We start from the raw sequence: 18,342 nt of genomic DNA, 5'->3' as shown, positions 1-18,342 counted from the left end.
CCAATGCTCACCCTTAAAAATGTTGCTTTATCATCTTCTTACTAAGGAAGGCCTAAAATCTACTATAACTCCCCAAGGAGTATATGAGAGAGGAATTTTGAAGTAATAATTTACACAAGGTGTTGCCAAGATACTTCTGACCTCCAGAAAGTATTTAGATTGCAATGACACTTCAAGACTTTTACTGTTTCTTCTGCACTTCTGGGTAATACCAGATTTTTGGTACAAGATGCATTTAGGATTGATCTTGGCCAGACTAAAATACAATATATGTGCTGCTTTTTTTTGCATAGTGAAGTAACTTCTGGCTAAAACAGAGCTCTGCTAACTTCAAGCAAGTTGAAAAGACAGTTATGTCCTAAATCCTGCATGAGGAAAAGTCCACTACAAGTACTTGCAACCATCCTAACTTCAGATGACAGGCTAGGACCACAAACCAAAGCTATGACAAATGATCCAAGAGCTTAAATCTGGACTATAACAGGTATTCTCTATTTACACTCTGAAACCTCTTAACAGCATTTAGTTTTAAGAGAAGGATTTCTTACTTAAAAATTTCAACACAAAGCACTTTGAAACCCACATGCTGGCTTAGACTCTGGTATTAACAGATGGTGAAAATTCCCTCAGACACCTCAAAAATTAATAAAACATCATGTAACAAGTCATTTCAAGGTCTCTGCAAATCCAGGCGGACACTGAAAGATAACCTGTTGTACTCAGGATTTTCATCTCATGCTGTTTTTATTTTTTAATATAAAGCTTCCTTTTAATGGTACCATTTCTCAATAGCTAAACTTAATCTAAACAGCTAATAATTTGGATAAATTTTATACATTTCTGGGGTTTTTTTAAAGACTCACCTGGGAATATATCAGCTTCAACAGCCTAAAAGTTACCAGCCTCACTCAGCTGATACTTCTGCTTCCTCCCTTTCCCATTCTTCTTGATTGTGCTTAGGTACAGTAAAGGCTCTTCATACATTATAAATATATTTGCATTAGTTTGAGCTGTTGGGCTTCTGAAAAAGTGGAAGTTTAAACGACAACTTCAAATGACAAAACAGATTACAGACTTGAAAACTACTTTTTTAACTGAGACAGAAACTGAGTATATCCAAATTTATTCTTAAATAGAATTTAATCATATTTTATTGAGGAAAAAAATGCAAACAAACACAAACTATTTTATTATAGTTCATTTTTCCTTGTTATAGAATCATCACAGAACCACAGAACAGATTGGGTTTGAAGAGACCTTGAAGATCATCTAAATCCAATTCCCCTACCATGGGCAGGGACATCATCCCATAGACCTGGTTTCTCAAAGCACGACCCAACCTGGCCTTGAAAGTATAAAAACCGCTTAGGCTAATAATAAGGGAAATCATCGCAATTGTGAGCACTGGGAATAACCTGATTCTGGGTTTTAGAAAATACCTGCAATTATCAACTTCACTGATCCATTTTAAAGAATGCATCAGCTCCTATTCAGTGAGAACTATGTTTAAAATGTCAAATACTGCACTGTATCAGCTATGAAAGACTGACTACCTCTCAGTGACTAAGCCTACACATTGTTCTATTTGCAATGTGTTTATTACTGAACATGGTAAGTTACTTTGAATAAATGGTTTTCTGTTCATGGAACATGAACTATAAAAATTTTGTTACACAATCATCTCTGTTTCATATATTACAGTTTCTAAGTTGAACAGAGTTATAGGCACGTGAAATGCTATTGAATATTTAATATATAAATCTTAGACTATATATAAGGTCACCAATCTATTATTTTCAACAAACCCAATGCAGAATTTCAACAGCCTTAGCTCTACACTGAATTTTGTATTTTTAATTTTCCTTCTAACATGAAGCACCTATTTGAAAACACCGCTAACAGTTCTAGTTTAATTTCAGTTCATGCTAATTTTTTGAATAAAGGAGTATTTATAGTATGCGTAAAGAGCCATAATGTTTCATTAACCGAGTATTATGCCATTAACTTTGTACTTTCTCAGCAAAATATTAAATGTACCTACATTTTATATTTCTGAAATCCAAGAAATAAGCTTACATACAACTGTAACTTTGATTTGCAGAACCAACAGACAGACTTGGGTTTGTGTTTCATCCAAGACTATCTATTAGCAAGCAGACATGGATGACAAGCAAACGCTCACTGCTGTGCTCACCAAGGTCTGTTTTCTTTCTTGGCTGCACGGGGTGCTAATTTTCCTTTGCTGAGTTAGGCACTGGTACATTGGATTATTTGTGGTAGATATTTCAGCTCATACTGCGAGATGAGGAAGAGGACTCCTATAATTAAAAGGCTTCCCAGACTCCACCTACCATTTGTTCTTATCTGCACAAGGAGAATAAAGATTTAAATATGTGAATGATTAAGGGATTGGAACATCTGACACACAAAGGAAGGCTGAAGAGAGCTGGGATTATTTAGCCTTAAGAAGAGAAGGTCTGAAGAGATCTTATAAATGTATATTTTTAGGGGGGGATAGGGTGGGCAGAGAGTAGACACAAGGGAGCCAGACCCTCCTCAGTGGTATGAGCCCAGGATACCAAGATACAGTTTCGCTTCTGATGGATGGAATTCACTTCACCCTTGGACAGCAGACTCAACACTAACAGGGTCCTCTTGTAAGTCTACTTCTGCATTCACAAAGTGCTCTCTAAGGTATTCAATGATGCAATGGGGACTGCAACATTTCCATAAGAAACAGAGTTAATAAGAAAGTCTTTCAAATCACTTAATAAGCTATATAAAACAAAACAAACAAAAGATGGACTTCTGCAGGTTCTTTGAAGATATGTATGCCACAATTGAACATACAGAACCAGCAGCAGCAAAGATTTTCAGAACCCCGGAGACTAAAATATGGGGCAAGGGCTCCACAAGTCTCTTGAAGGGAAACATAAGAATCAAACAACTCCTTTATCATGAGCATATTGCTTGGAGCACCTTAACCAATCCAGTGCAGCCTTACACCAACATTTCCATCAGTTTCAGCTATTCCAGAGATTAATATTAACAGCCAAGAAGCCATCAGTCACAGATATGACTCATAAATACTGCACACACCTTGCCATTTACAAAAACAGATAATTTATTTCACTGGAACAACAGAAAGAAAAGAGGGGGCGCTGAGCTTTTATTGGAGCTCTCAAACTCACAAGAAAATGGCAAAAGCCACCAACCTTGAAAGTGTAACACAACACTTAGGTTCTTTACCTTCTTCCTTTTTTCTTAATATACCCAAAAATACAGCTTTCAGAGGGCCCTTCATTAAGTTTCATTATTGACATAAAAATCATGATTTGAAGAGGGATGAAGCTGGTTTTTTTTTCTCCCTATAAAATAGGCTTTCTTCTCTTTTCAGGCAAAACCTCTTTACCCATTCTCTCAACATTCCAATTCTTGCAATTAAACATGTTTGCTCCCATTATGAGTATGCTATACAACTGGAGCAGACATACCTCTGTAATTCCATTTTGATGTGTTTGTCTTATTGGAAGGGGCAGACAGCTTTCCTGTTCTTCCAGCTATAAAAAACGTTTTTAACGTTAACAGTGACATAGGGAGATCTTTTGCTCCCAATTAAATCAAGATTTTATTTTTTTTTAATGCAGTATGTCACACTACATATTGTTTAAGATTAAGGGTAAACTGACTGGTCAGGCATGAGCAATACAAAACAGCTTGGCTTCAGCTGGGTCATTACTATCTTGAACATGGCTACTATTCTATATTTAATGAAAGCACGTTTTATTTTTTCTTTAAGTTTGTAGTAGGAATCTGTTGCAACAGGTTTCTATGGGATCCTTTCTCAATCAAAAGACAGGCTTTCAAACTCATATTTGCGTTTATATTCAAACGATTTTCTTTTTATGAAACAAAATTTAAAAAAAGACAAACCTGCTATAGTGGCTCTTAAAGCAGGTAATCAAAATTCAATAAAAGTTGGAAAACTTTGCATAATTTAGTATTTGTCATAGGATATGAAGACTTATAAAGCAAAAAAAGAAGTGAGATCACATAAAACTGATTGCAATGCCTCATTGGTTTAGAAGAATCTGCTCAAAGAATGATTATTTCCATCCTTCTGTCTACACTGTCCCAGTACTACAAAAGCCATGAGGTAACAAAAAGCATGATATGAATAACAACTTCACTCCTAAGTGAATATTTTGCCATATCTCACTTCCAGCTAATTCCAAAACTTAATACTTATTCCGCATAGTTAAGGAAGGCTTTCAACTGTTAAACAAAAGGGCAGTGAATGAAACATCATTTTGCAAAGACAGATGCCAAGCATTTGTAAGCTGTGGAACAGCATTACCAACACTCGCATTTATACAAGCTTTCAGTGAATTGTCAGATTGGAACAATTTCAGTGATGCAACCCAATTTTAAACCAAAGCAGGGTAGTCATATTATAGGGTTGCATTAAAATAAATGAATTGACATTGCTGGTCTAAACCTCAGTAACACCAAAACTACTTAGCCTTATTTACCAAAGGTTATTATTTTCCATCTATGTCAAAAGTACAAAAATGCTAAATTGTAAAAATTACTAGAATGCAATTTTAGCAATCAGTAGGCTGATCAGAAGTCGAGGTGCTTCTCTACTGGAAATAATAAATAATCTTCCTCTTAGATATTAATGTCATTAACAATCTTCTTAAACTGAATTTATGAAATTATAGTTAAAATAGCTGAAGTCCCTATTAATCCTATAGTTGAAGTGGATGTTGCTATCGCAAAGGAAAGAATGGGACTCCCCACAAGTAAAATATTTTTTAAATTTTTAATTATCTTTATGCTAATGATCATGTATCATATCATTGTAGGACATCTACACCAAACTCTTGCAAGACAGATGTGAGGGTAGGTCATCAAATTCAAAACTGATGCTTCAAGGGATCTGCTGCCTCTGATTATAAAAGTAAGTTCTAAATTTGATTCAGAAGTAAAGAAAGCTTAAAGATTCTCTCTATGCAAGAATTAGTAAAGCTCCACAATGGGGTGTTTCTATAAAAAGAAATAGTAATGAATGATCAAATTTCACAAAAAAATAAATGGAACTTCATCAGAGTACACAGACACTAGTAGAGTGACCCTCTGGCCACCAGGCACATTGAATATATAATGAGGAAGCTGATGCTGTTCTGTGTAAAGGACAATAAAACACTGTACACTAACGGAAGAGCAACACAAATTAATCTGAAATAGATTTACTGAGACAGGCCAAAATACAAAATGGAAAAAGTGCAGAACCAAATAATAAACAGGTAAGACTAAGAGGCTGATATAAAATAGCTTAGATAGCTTATTAAGTTAACATTCTGTTAATACTGTACACAGCATTTAGCAGAAAATATTCCGTTTTGCTACTAACCCAATCACAGATTTCATTCCACTCTGACTAAACTCAATACAGTGCAGAAGGGGAACAAACACTTTGAAAGGAATTCAGAGATGATTATGCAGGTTTTGGGTGTTAGGTTTTTGTTGGTTTTTTTAAAGATGCAATATAGAAAGTGTTTCATATATTTGAGACACATGAGTGAACACACTGAAAAGCACTAACATGAAAGAAAAAACTGCACCACAGCCTCTTAGACCTCAGCCTTGCCACAGCCCCAACTTCTACTCCTTGGAGTGCTCATCTGAAAGCAGGGACAGGGGAAAATATGGAGGGCAGAGAGAAAGACCAGTGTATAACTGAATACCCAGCTAAATGCTTAGTCTTGTAAAACACATGGCTTAAATGGGGAATCAGGTCACAATTTCATAAAAATAGCATCTTGATAGAGAAAGGTGCTAACCCTTTGCTTGGTGCAAAGGAATAAAACACAGGTAGGGTCTCAGGAGGGAGAAGGGGGAAAGGCCAAGGATTGCAGGTGTTTTTTCAATACAAGTCTCACAACTTTATTATTTCAGTGTGACTAAAATAAAAAAGTCTCTAGGCATTCACCTCCCTTATCCATTAATTGAATCCTGTAAAGACAAGTGAGAAGTAAAATCAAGATGTAAAGCTAAGAAGAAAATAGCTATTCAGAGTTAAGCATTAAGGAACATTCAGTTACATGCCAACATGACAGATTTTTAAAAGTTATCACCTATAGAAATATATCAACCCATCATACAAGAACTACAGCAGATTCCAAGCCACCTGCTGAGATACCATTAGTGCTTTATGACTGACAGAAGAATTGAAAAAAATTTTCAGCCATAAACACCTACTGTCAAAGATGAGATAAAAAAGCCCCCAAAAATCAGTTACAATAAAGTAATTAAATGAGCATTCAGTCATTCAAAGATTTTCTGTAATCAAAACTAAGTTTTTCACAGAAGCATTAAATAATGACAAGAGCTACAGTACTCTCAAGTAGCTGCCCATGGAATGTTATGACAACTCTCACAATAGATGATCTCTTTTCATACAGCTCTGGTAGCTTGTACAGCAATGCTCAAACAGAGATTAGTTGGATAGATGAGCAGGATACCAAGAGGCCAGTGGGACAGACAGCAACTTGGACAAGGACTGCCACCTTCAGTTAAGTATTACCTAAACCAAAATTCACACAAAAAGCACATAAACAAAAGCCCCAAAAAAATCCCAACTTTGAAATTTCCCTAAACTTCACCTTTTTTATTAGTACCATCTATCAGCAGAGAATTACACTCAAAATGAGAAAGTTTACACCAAGAAATGGAATAAGATTCTCCAGCCTGCAAAGCTAGTTCCAGAAAAAAAAAAAAAAACCAAGTCATATGACAGAGGCTACAGCTCAGGAGGCCCACACTTTCTCAGACTACAACACTGTCCAATGAACAAAAGTGTTTCTTCCTCCCCACCTGTAAGCAGAACTGTGCCATGGGACAGTGCAGCAACCAAAACTATAAATGGATTCAAAGAACTCAGATACCAAAGCCAGCTACAGCATAAGAAAACCCTTAACCAATCTCTGAAGAAAAGTACCAAAGGGAAAAAAAAAAACCAAAACATCTCTGACACAGGCCTCCCTTTATATTTTTCCTTATGGCTAGTACTACAGAAAGCCTGCAGGAAGAGAAGGATCTCTCACATAATTCAACCCATTTGCTCTGAAACTGCAAATGCCACTCCTACGAGTACACAATGTGACAGAGCACTGAAAAACGGCTTACCTCTTGTGATGGGTGACTAACACTGAAGTAGGATGGAACAGCCAAGAAAACGAGAAGAGCTAGGCAGAAGTGTGGGCTGCAGTCAACAAGAACAGAAAAAGACTTTTTGAACTAAGCCTGGTGTTTGACCTACTTCTTACAAGTACTCTCTAGCCTGACAAAACCCATATAAAAGCTTTGCAGATTGCACAAGGAGAACCCTGGTCAGCTACACCTGTATCAGATTGAAATCTGTTCACATCTGCATCACATCATCTGTTCAAGATGCACAGGCAAAATGAGCAGCTTGCTTCAGCACCAGTCACAACTTTTTAGTATCACTCAGCTTCCTGTTCACCTTGCTTACTGTGTACTGCCATACAATCAGCACTACAAAACCCAAAATCACAGATGCTAGGAAAGTCAAACTGGAACAGAGAAAGGTTCCTAAAAGCTAAGGAACAATGCAAATCATATAGTTACGTTTGATCAAAGATGGCCAAACAAGAGTCAGTTCAAAATGTACACTGAAGAAAAAATTTCCAAGACCACGAAAACACTGGAAAAGCAGAGAATTGAGAAAGCAAGTCAGTAAAATAATAGAAGACCAATAAAGGTATATTAAAGAAAACTAATTAAAGCCATATGTGGAAACTTTGTTGTAGGAAATAAGGAAAAAAAAAGTAGACAAAGTACAAGAATAGGTAGACAGACTGACCCACTTCCACTTTAACATCATATTTTCTGGAGCACATGGTACAGAATTTTGTTTTAAACATCAGTCTAACAGCAATGTGAACATCTCCCATGCAATAACAACATCCTTGAGAGCACACTAAGAAAACTAACAGAGCTGTTCAAAGGGGCCTCCTCAACAACAGGAGCACAGAACTGGTATCAAAATATCCCCAAAGAGAAATCCCTTAGAGGAATTAGAGGATTACACATTTTTTATGGAAAGCCCTTTCTAGTTTGGTGCTTTGCAGTACACAAGGGTCAGTGAACACACATCTCAGAGAGAGCATGCTCAGCCTGGGAATTCATACTAAACCCATGGACCAAAACCAAAATCAGCACCATCACAGAAGAATGCATGTGATACAATGAGACATTCCCTCCTACTTCCAGAAATGTAAAAAATAATTCAATATTATATAAAATCATTCTAAAAACCCTTTCAGCTCCTAGATTCTTAAGATCTTCTGACCTTCACAGTACTAACAGCATCAGGTCTTTCTAAGGACACCTGATTCCTTCGTAGGCACTGGCATAAAAAGGGCTGAACCCTCTCTCCACTGTCTTTCACAATAATGTTAAACAATGAAAAATAACACATGCAATACTAGATATTCTACAAAGTGACACTCTGCTAAACAAGTTGACCAGTTTAACAGAACTTTGAACACAGCATGTTCTGAGGAAACACTAAGAAAAGCATTAAGAGAAACAACTAATCTCACAAACATGGAGGAATGCTCAAGAACAAACTACTGTCTGATCTGACACTTAAGATTTTGCAAAGCTGAAAATACAACAATATATTGGACCACAAATATTTTCTACGCTATAAAAAATACACTTCCTCACCTCATAGATACAATAAATCACTATGTCCATCAGTATCACAAGGTACTACATGAGTTAAATCCAAAATCCAGCACTAGAGATTACAGTGTGGGCCACCAAAACAAACATGCAAAGGTAAAAACTCTTCAAGAGAAACCCTAAAAGCCCAGCTTCACAAGAAAGAAGGGTGACGACCTCCATGACAAGGGCACACCAGAAAAAAGTTTTGTCGCGGACCTTTACTGCTGCTTCCATGCAGATGCAAGAAGAGTAAACAGATTTATTTAAGCTTTACACAAAAGACAGCAATAAACTCTGATAAGAAAATTTAAAAGGCATCTCCATCTTTAGCCTCTGATTCTCTCTGATAATAAAACATCTCAGCTATGCAAAATTATTACACTAAAAAGCTATAACCAAATGGCTTATAGCAACCCAATATGGCATAATGTAAGTTACATTTCTCTGAACGACTTAACATATCAACTGATGTATCAAAACAAGATCGCTGTTCACTCATTATCATACCTGCATCAAAAGTCATTCAGGAGTAGTACAGGTAAAGACTGAAAAAAACCAAAACAACAAAACTACCAAATCAAATAGTTCTCTCTACCCCCAGCTACCCACTGAAGAATGCTTCTAAAACAGAAAAATGCACCTTATTTTAAGTCACTGCTAAAATCCTTAATACAGAATGAGATGATGTTTAGTAGTTTAGGAATATGCCATCAGTTTTACTTTATATCTGCCATATTCACTGCTTGTTTCACATGTGAGTAAATTAGGTTTAAAATAGAAAAACCTAATTTTGAAGCATTTACTGCCCTAAGGAAAAAAATTATAGACACAATACAGCCTCTCTCTGCTTTGGGAATAGTGACTGTTGTATATTAGAGTCCATCTGTTAAGTAATGACTGATCCAGGATGCAACGCTGCTGCAGCAGACTCACAAGCAGTTTCACATTCATATACATCTCCCAGGGCTGAGAAACTGTTAAACACTCTTGTGTTTATTTTAAAATATAAACCCTGTTTTCAGCAACAGGATCTGATTAGTAGGTCTATCTTACATGCAAGCAATGGATATCCTCCACATAGATACCAAACCATACTCTTAACCTTAAGGCAATGTTAATCCAGTTGCTGGTGCACTAATAGCCAGAATTAAAATGAGCTTAAATATCAGTAAGAATGAAAGAAGAAAGAAAACTAGAAAAGGATAAACATCTTTGTCATGATCTGCACAAAGCCAGTTACTAAAATAACTGCATGTCATTAACTTATTTTGAGTGCTACATTTAAAGAAATGGGTAATAAACCAATGAAGTTATGATGACTTGTACCATACTTGTACCACACATACAAAGAACAAAAATAAAAATTACAAGTCACATTTCAAGCTGTCAAACAGCTTGTAGAGATGAATGGGAAATATACCAGATCACTGTTTTGACATATTCACAAAACTACCAGTTTTAACCCTGTGTGTTCAGATTTGCCTTAATATTAAAATGATTTGACCAAATTACGTCCTTCCCTGCATGCTGCAGCTTTTCCATTCAGTCTGTGCTAGGTCAAATGCAAATAACTGTCAGACAGAAGAATACACCTTTCTAAAGTGTTTGAAACAAAATATATTCTTTACATGACTTGTATAAAATGACTGGAGATTAGGAGCATTAAACTCATTTGAAACAAAGGCAGTTTCAATTAATTACCATTCAGTTTCAAGCAATCATTTTTCTATCCTATTTTATGTGCAAAATTTGAGGGTATTTCATTGACTGAACTGCTTCAAAAGCTTTGCTGCAGCAAATCTTGCATTCAGGAACAGCACCAAATTGCACATAATTGAAAGTGATTCATTTTTAGATGCACTCGCTTGGCTTCTGTAGGTTCCTCAGGCTTTGGTGTAGGTAGCGCAAAAACATTAAGTCATACAGTCCTGCAGTAACTCTTTCACTCCATGAAGTGAGCAGCTGACTAAGGAGCTACATTTTAACATTTTCTCCTTGTTTCAGCTATTTACCTCTGTACAATAGTATTTTGCAATGCACAGACCTTGGACCAAAGTAGCAACAACACTTACTTTTGCAGACAAGAATGTGGCTTGGAAACAGAGCAGGTTATTAAGACTTGGGCAACGCAATACAATACTGCAATACAACTAACTCTTTATTACAAATATTAAAGCATATTAAATCCCTGCAAAAATCTCCCTTCTCCCCCTTCTTCCACGTGAATTGCTCAACTAGCTCTGATCTAACAGGGTTAAACCCTTCACATGTTTCAGCCACCAAAAACGACACCAGCTCAGGCTGGGGTTTTTAATGTTTTTCAATTAAAACCAGATACTATATTCATGTCACTCTTCGTCTCAAGAGGAAGCTACTAGGTTAAAGGGCAGCGTCCATAACACGAAATTGCAAATTACTTAATCTCCTTATTTTTCTCGCTGTAAATTGCACACACTACACTTCTGCAGAAGGCGGCAGGGATGAGGCACTGGGAAGGGGAAGAGTGGCCTGTCTGTTCTAGGTAGGGTCCTGCCTGGAGTTTAGGGAGCGCTGAGGGGGCTTCTGTCACACGCACGACGGACGAGGAGATGAGCAGGTCGCGGGATTAACGAGGAGTTTGGGAAGGAAGGATGGCTGGAGAAGGGCCGTACGTGTAGGAGGGACACGGGGGCTGGGAGGCTGCGGTCCCTGCCGGCGGCACAGGGGCGGAGGGGCGCAGGGGCAGCCCCGGCAGGAGGTGGGCTGCGCGGGCCGGTGCCCGCCGGGGCGTCACCGGGGCGGGGTGCCCGGCCGCTTACCAGGTTCAGCACCGTCTCCACGATGTCCCGGTTGCTGACTTCCCCAACCTGGATGAGTCCGATGAGGACGGCGAATTTCATCCGGATATTGCGGATCGGCACCGACGGGTTAATCATCCCTGCGGGGAGCACCACGGACCCGGAGCCCGACGCCCTCAGCTCCCCCATCACCGCGACGCTGCTGCTGCCGCCGCCTCCACCGCCGGCCCCGACGGAGATAAGTCCCGCGGGCTGCGGGTCCGGCCCCGACACCGGCTTCTCGCTCGCCATTTACCCCCCGCCGTTACCGGCACCTGCCGCCGCCGCCTCCCCGCCCGGCCGGGCCGAGCCGCGCATCCACCGCAGTCGCACCCGGCGGGGCCGCAGGGAGCCGGCCCGAGGCGCCGGCACTGTCCCAGGAGCCGCTCCCCCGCTCCGCTATAATGAGGGATTATTATGGGCGCCGATGCCCCGTTAGCCGAGGACCGCCCGGCCGGGGCCGCCTCCCTGCCGCGGGGCCGGGGGCGCGGGCGGCGCCGAGCGCGGTGCGGCCCGGCGGGGGCGAGCGGCGCGCGGGGCGTGCGGCGGCGCGAGCGATGCCGCTGCCGCTGTTGTTGTGGAGCCGAACCCGCCGCCGCTCACGCCGCCATGTTGCCGCCCCCTGCCTGCGGTAGCCGCCAGAGCGCCTGCGCCGAGCCCATCGGGGGAGTGGCCGGGCCGGGCCCCCCCAGCCGGCCGGGGCACAGGTGAGCAGGTGCGCGGGGCCGCCGCGTCGCCGCCTCACCCCGGCCGCCGCGGACCGTCGCCCTCCGCTCGGGGAGGTCTCGCAGGGCCGCCCGAAAGGACAGGGTGGAACCCCCGTGCGCCCGCCCGGCCGCGCCCCGCCGCCCCAGGGCGCCCCCTGCGGGAGGGGCGGGCGGCGCCGGCGCTGCCGTGACGGGAGGTGCCGCGCCCTCGCCGCCCCCAGGCCCCGCCACTCAGCGCACTGCGCTGCCCCCGGCCCTCGGGCACTGCTCTTGCTTGGTGGTGGTGCCAGGTACAATGATGTCCAGTCAACATCAGCTTTCCCATGCCCCTTGATTGCAATGATGCTCATGACAATGAGCATTTTTGTCAAGTCTCTCCAGTACTAGAGAAATATTAGAGAAATCCTCCAATGCTTTGAGGATACTCAAATTATTTTAATTGTTGTATGCGTTGAATAAAGTTGTATATATTTGCTCTATGTGTGTTGGAGTTAATCCATACCTGTTAAAAAAGATGTTCTTGGCTTTATATTGATGTTCATCATAAAGTTGGATTTTGCAACAAAGCTTGCCCCCTAGTCATAGAATACCATTCACCCTGACTCTTCTGTAGCCCCAGACTTGGGGTTTTGGCTGGATTGCCGGTCCTCCTTATATCCAGCTCTAGGTAATAAACTGTAAAAACACGATGAATCAGCAGAACTGGATCAGTACATCCTCCTAGATTACAACAGCTTCTGTAAGCTCCACCAAAAGAATGAGGATGCCTCAGCTCTGTACTAAGATGCATTTGCTCTATGTACATGGAGATACAGTATGATACATTTACTTTTTTGCCAAAGTCCATAGGTGCTTGTCAGTGTGTATAGCCCGGATATATAGACATGACTAAAACAGTGGTTAGCTGTGAAACACAGAACCAACATTATTTCAGAAGGCTGGAAAAGATGTGAAGAAAACCCAAAAGGTCATTAATGAAAGATAAGAAAACACAAATTTTCTTGGAAGAAATTCCTTTACAATTTGCACCAGCCACAAGCAGTAGTGTATGATTCATAATATAGGTGTACTTTCATTTTTTATATTCATGGAAGTGCCAAAGGTTCCATTCTCATCAGCAGCAGAACTAGCAAAGCTGAATACACACTCACTAAACTACATTCAGGAATACATGATCTCTTGCAAAACTGAAGCCTAAGCCTAGAACTCTGTAACACTTAAAATTGTAACGCATTCAGGAGCTAACCCACAGCAGTCAGTTGTCTTGGTTATTCTCCCATCTACAACGTCTGTATGGTGAGACGTGTTGCTATAAATAATATTGTTGGTTGAAACTTCATGTTGGCTGATGGGTTGACTGGTTTTCTTGTTCCAATTCATCTCATAGTTACTGCCTGTCCTTGCCAAATGGGTAGGAAGCTGTTATAATTGCTCTCCTACTGGTAGGTATATTAAATTTGATCTCTATTGACTTACTGATTTTCACAAATCCCAAAATAACTTCAAAGTGTTGAGATCCATTGTTAAATTTGCTTAAAATTCGTCAGTGACTTGTTCATCTTCATGGTGGAATGGATGAACAAATACCACATAGCCACATAATTTTTTTTTCCACAAAAAATACAGGATAACAAAATATAATTTGATACATTTTATTTTCCATTCCTCATTTCATGCTGCTCCTCATGGAAGACTCCATCATTTGCCCGTGTACCTAACTCCTGAGTACAGCTGTACCATACACAACTGTCAATGCATTCCTCCACACTAAATTTCTGATAAAATTGCAATCATGAGTTTCTTTAAAAGTGGTTAACATATTACTGCTAAAATTGCATAATACACTATGCGTAGTATTAGGAAAAAAAAAAACATTAGAAGAAAGTTAATTCCCAACAATATATTTAATAGCAGAGACTTCTTTTGGTTCTTAAACTCATATTTGGTTTTACAAATCAATTTTTCAAAATCATGTTCTCTTTATTTTTATAAGCTGGAGCACTGTTAAGAAGTAGCTGTCTTCTCTAATCAACAGTGTTTGTTTTTGATAAGCAAACTTTCATTGAGGTGAGCCATTCATCAACTCATGTGAACATTATTGTAGCACTGGCATTCTGAAAGAAAAACAAATTTGAAACATTAATCTCAGCCCTTTAGTAATTGCAGCTCTGGCGTTCATTTGCTTCCATTCTAGCACCTCATCAGACTGAAAATTAAAGTAAGAATACATACACAACAAATGCTATACAACAGGATTCATATATTTTCTTTAAAAATATTGTCTGTCTCGTCTTCTTGATATTGACATTTTCATTCCAAAGACTGTGAATTTCTTAGTGAGAATTTAGTTCATGAGATGTTTAGTTGGATCTCAGTCCAGCAAGGTGTTCTGCATTAGCAAATCATAGAATTTGCATAATTGTAGCCATTTTTAGGTCAGCGTGCAAGATCAGTCATTGACACAGATGAGACTAAGTGTGGCAGGGGTAGAAGGATTCTATGAATGCCTTCATCCTTCACAAAAACAGAATGACAGGATCTGATCCTTTCTCTTCCTGTACCTTTTACAAGACTTGCTCCCCACTAAAATGAGAGAAAGCAATCCCTTTGCTTCCAGGGCATACTTTTCCCTCAGCTGTAATAGTTGACAGGAATTTTTTTTTTCCGTGATATTCTTCAGGTTTTCTCAGATTCCATTCTCCATAAATGCCAGAAGGTGGTCTCAAATATAATATCAAAAAACAAAGCAAAAGACCTTTATCCATTCTCCAATGTTTGCCACAAGCAGATGGGGAAGAAAATAAAACTGACAAATAAAGTTTAAAGTTTTAGCTCAATTTTTATTTCAGTTCTAAAATAAATTCTAGCAATACTACTTCATTTTTGGGGTAAAAAGATTATGTAATCACTCAACTGTGAAAGCTTGACAGAACATGCTTTAGAAGACAGACTCTTGGCTACAAAACATGGAACTATTTCAGTAAATAGGTGCTGCTCTGTTCAGACATATATTTACACTGACTCTTACAAAAAAAAAGTGGGTTTTTAAATAATGAAATTATATAGACCAGAACTGAACCATGTTTGAAAGAAGAAGAGAATTTTCATTTGTCTGCCACTGTGGCATCAAAATGATGCTTGCTTTACCGTGTCCATATGAGGACTCCTGTTGTGTATAATTAGATTATTCTCATGAGTAAGGATAATGTGATTTGTTCCTGTGCCAGGATCAGGAAGTGCTATTAGCCCCTTTCTCTTGAAAACCAGGATTTCTTGTAAGTTAAAAAAAAAACAAACTGGCAAATATAAACAGAAAGGCCATCACAGCATGTAAATTTTCCCTGCTATGCATATGGGTTGCACTAAATAGAATCAAGGAGTGGTTTGAGTTTGAAGGGACCTTAAAGATCATATACATCCAAGCCTCTTCCATGGACAGGGATACCATCCACTACACAGCCTGACCTTGAACATTTCCAGGGATGGGGCATCCAAAATTTCTCTTGGCAACCCATTTCAGTGTCTCACCACCCTCACAGTGGACATTCTTCCTAACATCTAACGTTAACCTGCCCTCTTTCAGCTTAAAGCCATTCCCCCTTGTCCTGTGATTAGATTCCCTCTTGAATTATCCCTCTCTGGCTTTCCTATAGACCCCCTTAAGGTTCTGGAAAATGCTATAAGGTCTCCCCAGAGCTGTCTTTTCTCCAGGTTGAATGACCCCAGCTCTCTCAGCCTGTTGTTGTAGCAGAGGTGCTTCAGTCATTTAATCACCATCATGGCCCTCCTCTGGTCTTGCTCCAACAAGTCCATGTCCTTCTTGTGTTTGGGGCACCAGTGATGGACGCAGCCCTGCAGATGTGATCTCACCCGAGCAGAGTGGAGGTGGAGAATCCTCTCCCTTGACCTGCTGGCCAAGCAGCTTTGGACACAGCCCAGGATATATTCAGCTTTCTGGGCTGTGAGTGCACGTTGCTGGCTCATGTGCAATTTCTCCTCTACCAGCACCCCCCAAGCCTTTCTCCTCGGGGCTGTCCTCAATCCATTCTCTGCTGAGCCTGTGTTTGTGCTTGGGATTGGCCTGAGTCAGGTGCAGAACCTTGCACTTGTCCTTGCTGAACTTCACATGGATGGCACAGGCCAACCTATCATGCTGGCCAAGGTCCCTGTGGATGGCTTCCCGTCCCTCCAAGCATGTCAATTGCACCACACAGCTCAGATGTGTTTCATTCACTGTTTTTAACTTCTACATGACAGGATGCATTAAAGCAGGGGTAAAGAAAACCTGGTAAGATTTTTTTGCCATTCTGACTGTAAATAATTTCTACATGCTTTTTATACAATTTCTTACTTTATTCTTGAAAGAGAGTAATACTAAAAAAATACCTTTTATGTATTTCTTCAGGCAAGTTTTTTTATATCATGTGCAATTTCAGAAACACCATAACAGACCTTCCAAGTGAGATTCTCTACATTTCCATCACAATGAAGCAGATGGAGATGGTATGATTTCAAGGAGATATTTTGGTTTTATTGCAATAGGTGCGCCAAATAATTCAGTAGAAATTTTGAAAAATATAGTTATTTTCTATAATAAATTTATAATAATCTATATAATCTCTCTAATTTTTACACTTAGAGTACTAAAAATAGAACAAAAATTGTATTTGTTCTGATAGTTATGTATTCTACTGAGAATTCATTAAACATTAGCTTTAAGTGTAAAAAGGCATAATAGTCTGAGAAGTAGTTGAACAGTAACCAGATCTACATAAAACAGAACTTTTACTTTTAAATTAAGATATGTATTCATATCTATTCAACTTTTTTTATATTAATTGCTTTTATTGAGGTATAATCATAATAAAATGTGCAGACTCGTAAATAGCAGGATTTGTATGTTTTATTACAGAAAACACACAGCACAATTTGTTGCAGTAACACATAGCTTAGCTTCTTGGTTTTGAAAGAGTTTATTGTGTTCAAAAATCAGCATCTTTACATGCTTTAAAACCATGAGTTTGAGCTGCTTATTCCATTTGGACATTTTATTCTCATATTTCTTATACTTTGCGAGCGCAACCATGACAGTCTTTTTAATACTGAAATTAATACAATCATTTTTAGTATTGATGTTATTATTAGAATAATTATTATGAAGGTCAATTATTAATATTGACCCCTTTACTGGTCGTCCATAACTGATTTTTCATATCATTGATATTGATGTGTCGACTCCTTGATCTGTAGATGCCTCAATCTATGTTGTTTGTTCTTGAATAATGGGAATATAGTAACATGAGGGCCCGTAAAGATCTACTTTCAGGACAACAGTTGGGATCTTAAGAAAAGCCCTACTGGTCTTCTCTTCTCCCCTTATATTCTCTTTGTCAAGCACTCTTTTATTCATGCAGCACATCATGCTGCCAGCTAACTTTAAGAGTTATCCTTTGTTGATCATCACTGTGGCCAAATCCCAGAGAAATCAGTCGATTCTGCCAATGTTAGTCCAAGACGCTTTTACAACTGGATTTCTATGAGCTTTTTTTAGCATAACATAGTTTAAAAAAAAATCCAAACTCTAATTAGAGTTGAAAATATGTGAATTATTGTTACTTCTGACATGCTTCTTTTAGTATGTATATAGGCAATAACGGATAATGGAAATTAACTTTTGGTGGAAACACTGCCATAATGCAATGAACTAATTGTTGCTATGAAGCATATATTTGTTGAAGAAAAAGACCTAATTCATCAACAAATTATGTTTATTTTATGTGCTCTGCATGCTTTCACTTTATCTACTTGAAACCAAATAAATGCTTAGAGAGAAAGGATGTTGTTCACACACTTTTTCTCTATGCTGGAGTATGAACAACAATAGGAGACAAAAAGGATCCCAAGCTCTTGTGTCTTATTAGAAACACATTTCTAACCACATGCCATTAAATTGTACCTTTAAGGACTTAACATTTATAATAGACCAAGGAGGAGAGTAGAACAGAAGGGTTAAAATTAATACAGTAGTTTATCTCAACAAAGTATATGCACTTGATGGCCAA

The 18,342-nt window shown here is 39.2% G+C and overlaps 1 protein-coding gene across 10 annotated transcripts in view; it reads right to left on the bottom strand.

Annotated features, from left to right (window-relative positions):
• NBEA (neurobeachin) overlaps positions 1 to 12,189 on the bottom strand; it is a 457,716-nt gene extending 445,527 nt beyond the window's left edge. For all 10 annotated transcript variants that reach the window (XM_074535327.1, XM_074535328.1, XM_074535333.1 and 7 more), the window contains exon 1: positions 11,556 to 12,189. In XM_074535327.1, coding sequence (XP_074391428.1) covers positions 11,556 to 11,825 — 270 coding nt within the window. In that variant the 5' untranslated portion in view covers positions 11,826 to 12,189. The remainder of the gene's footprint in view (positions 1 to 11,555) is intronic.
• Positions 12,190 to 18,342: the final 6,153 nt, after the last annotated feature.

This window comes from Zonotrichia albicollis, chromosome 2, assembly GCF_047830755.1.
Source record: "Zonotrichia albicollis isolate bZonAlb1 chromosome 2, bZonAlb1.hap1, whole genome shotgun sequence".
NCBI classification, from domain to species: domain Eukaryota; kingdom Metazoa; phylum Chordata; class Aves; order Passeriformes; family Passerellidae; genus Zonotrichia; species Zonotrichia albicollis.
Note: the sequence above shows the minus strand (reverse complement) of the source record. Positions and strands in the feature narration are given on the sequence as shown.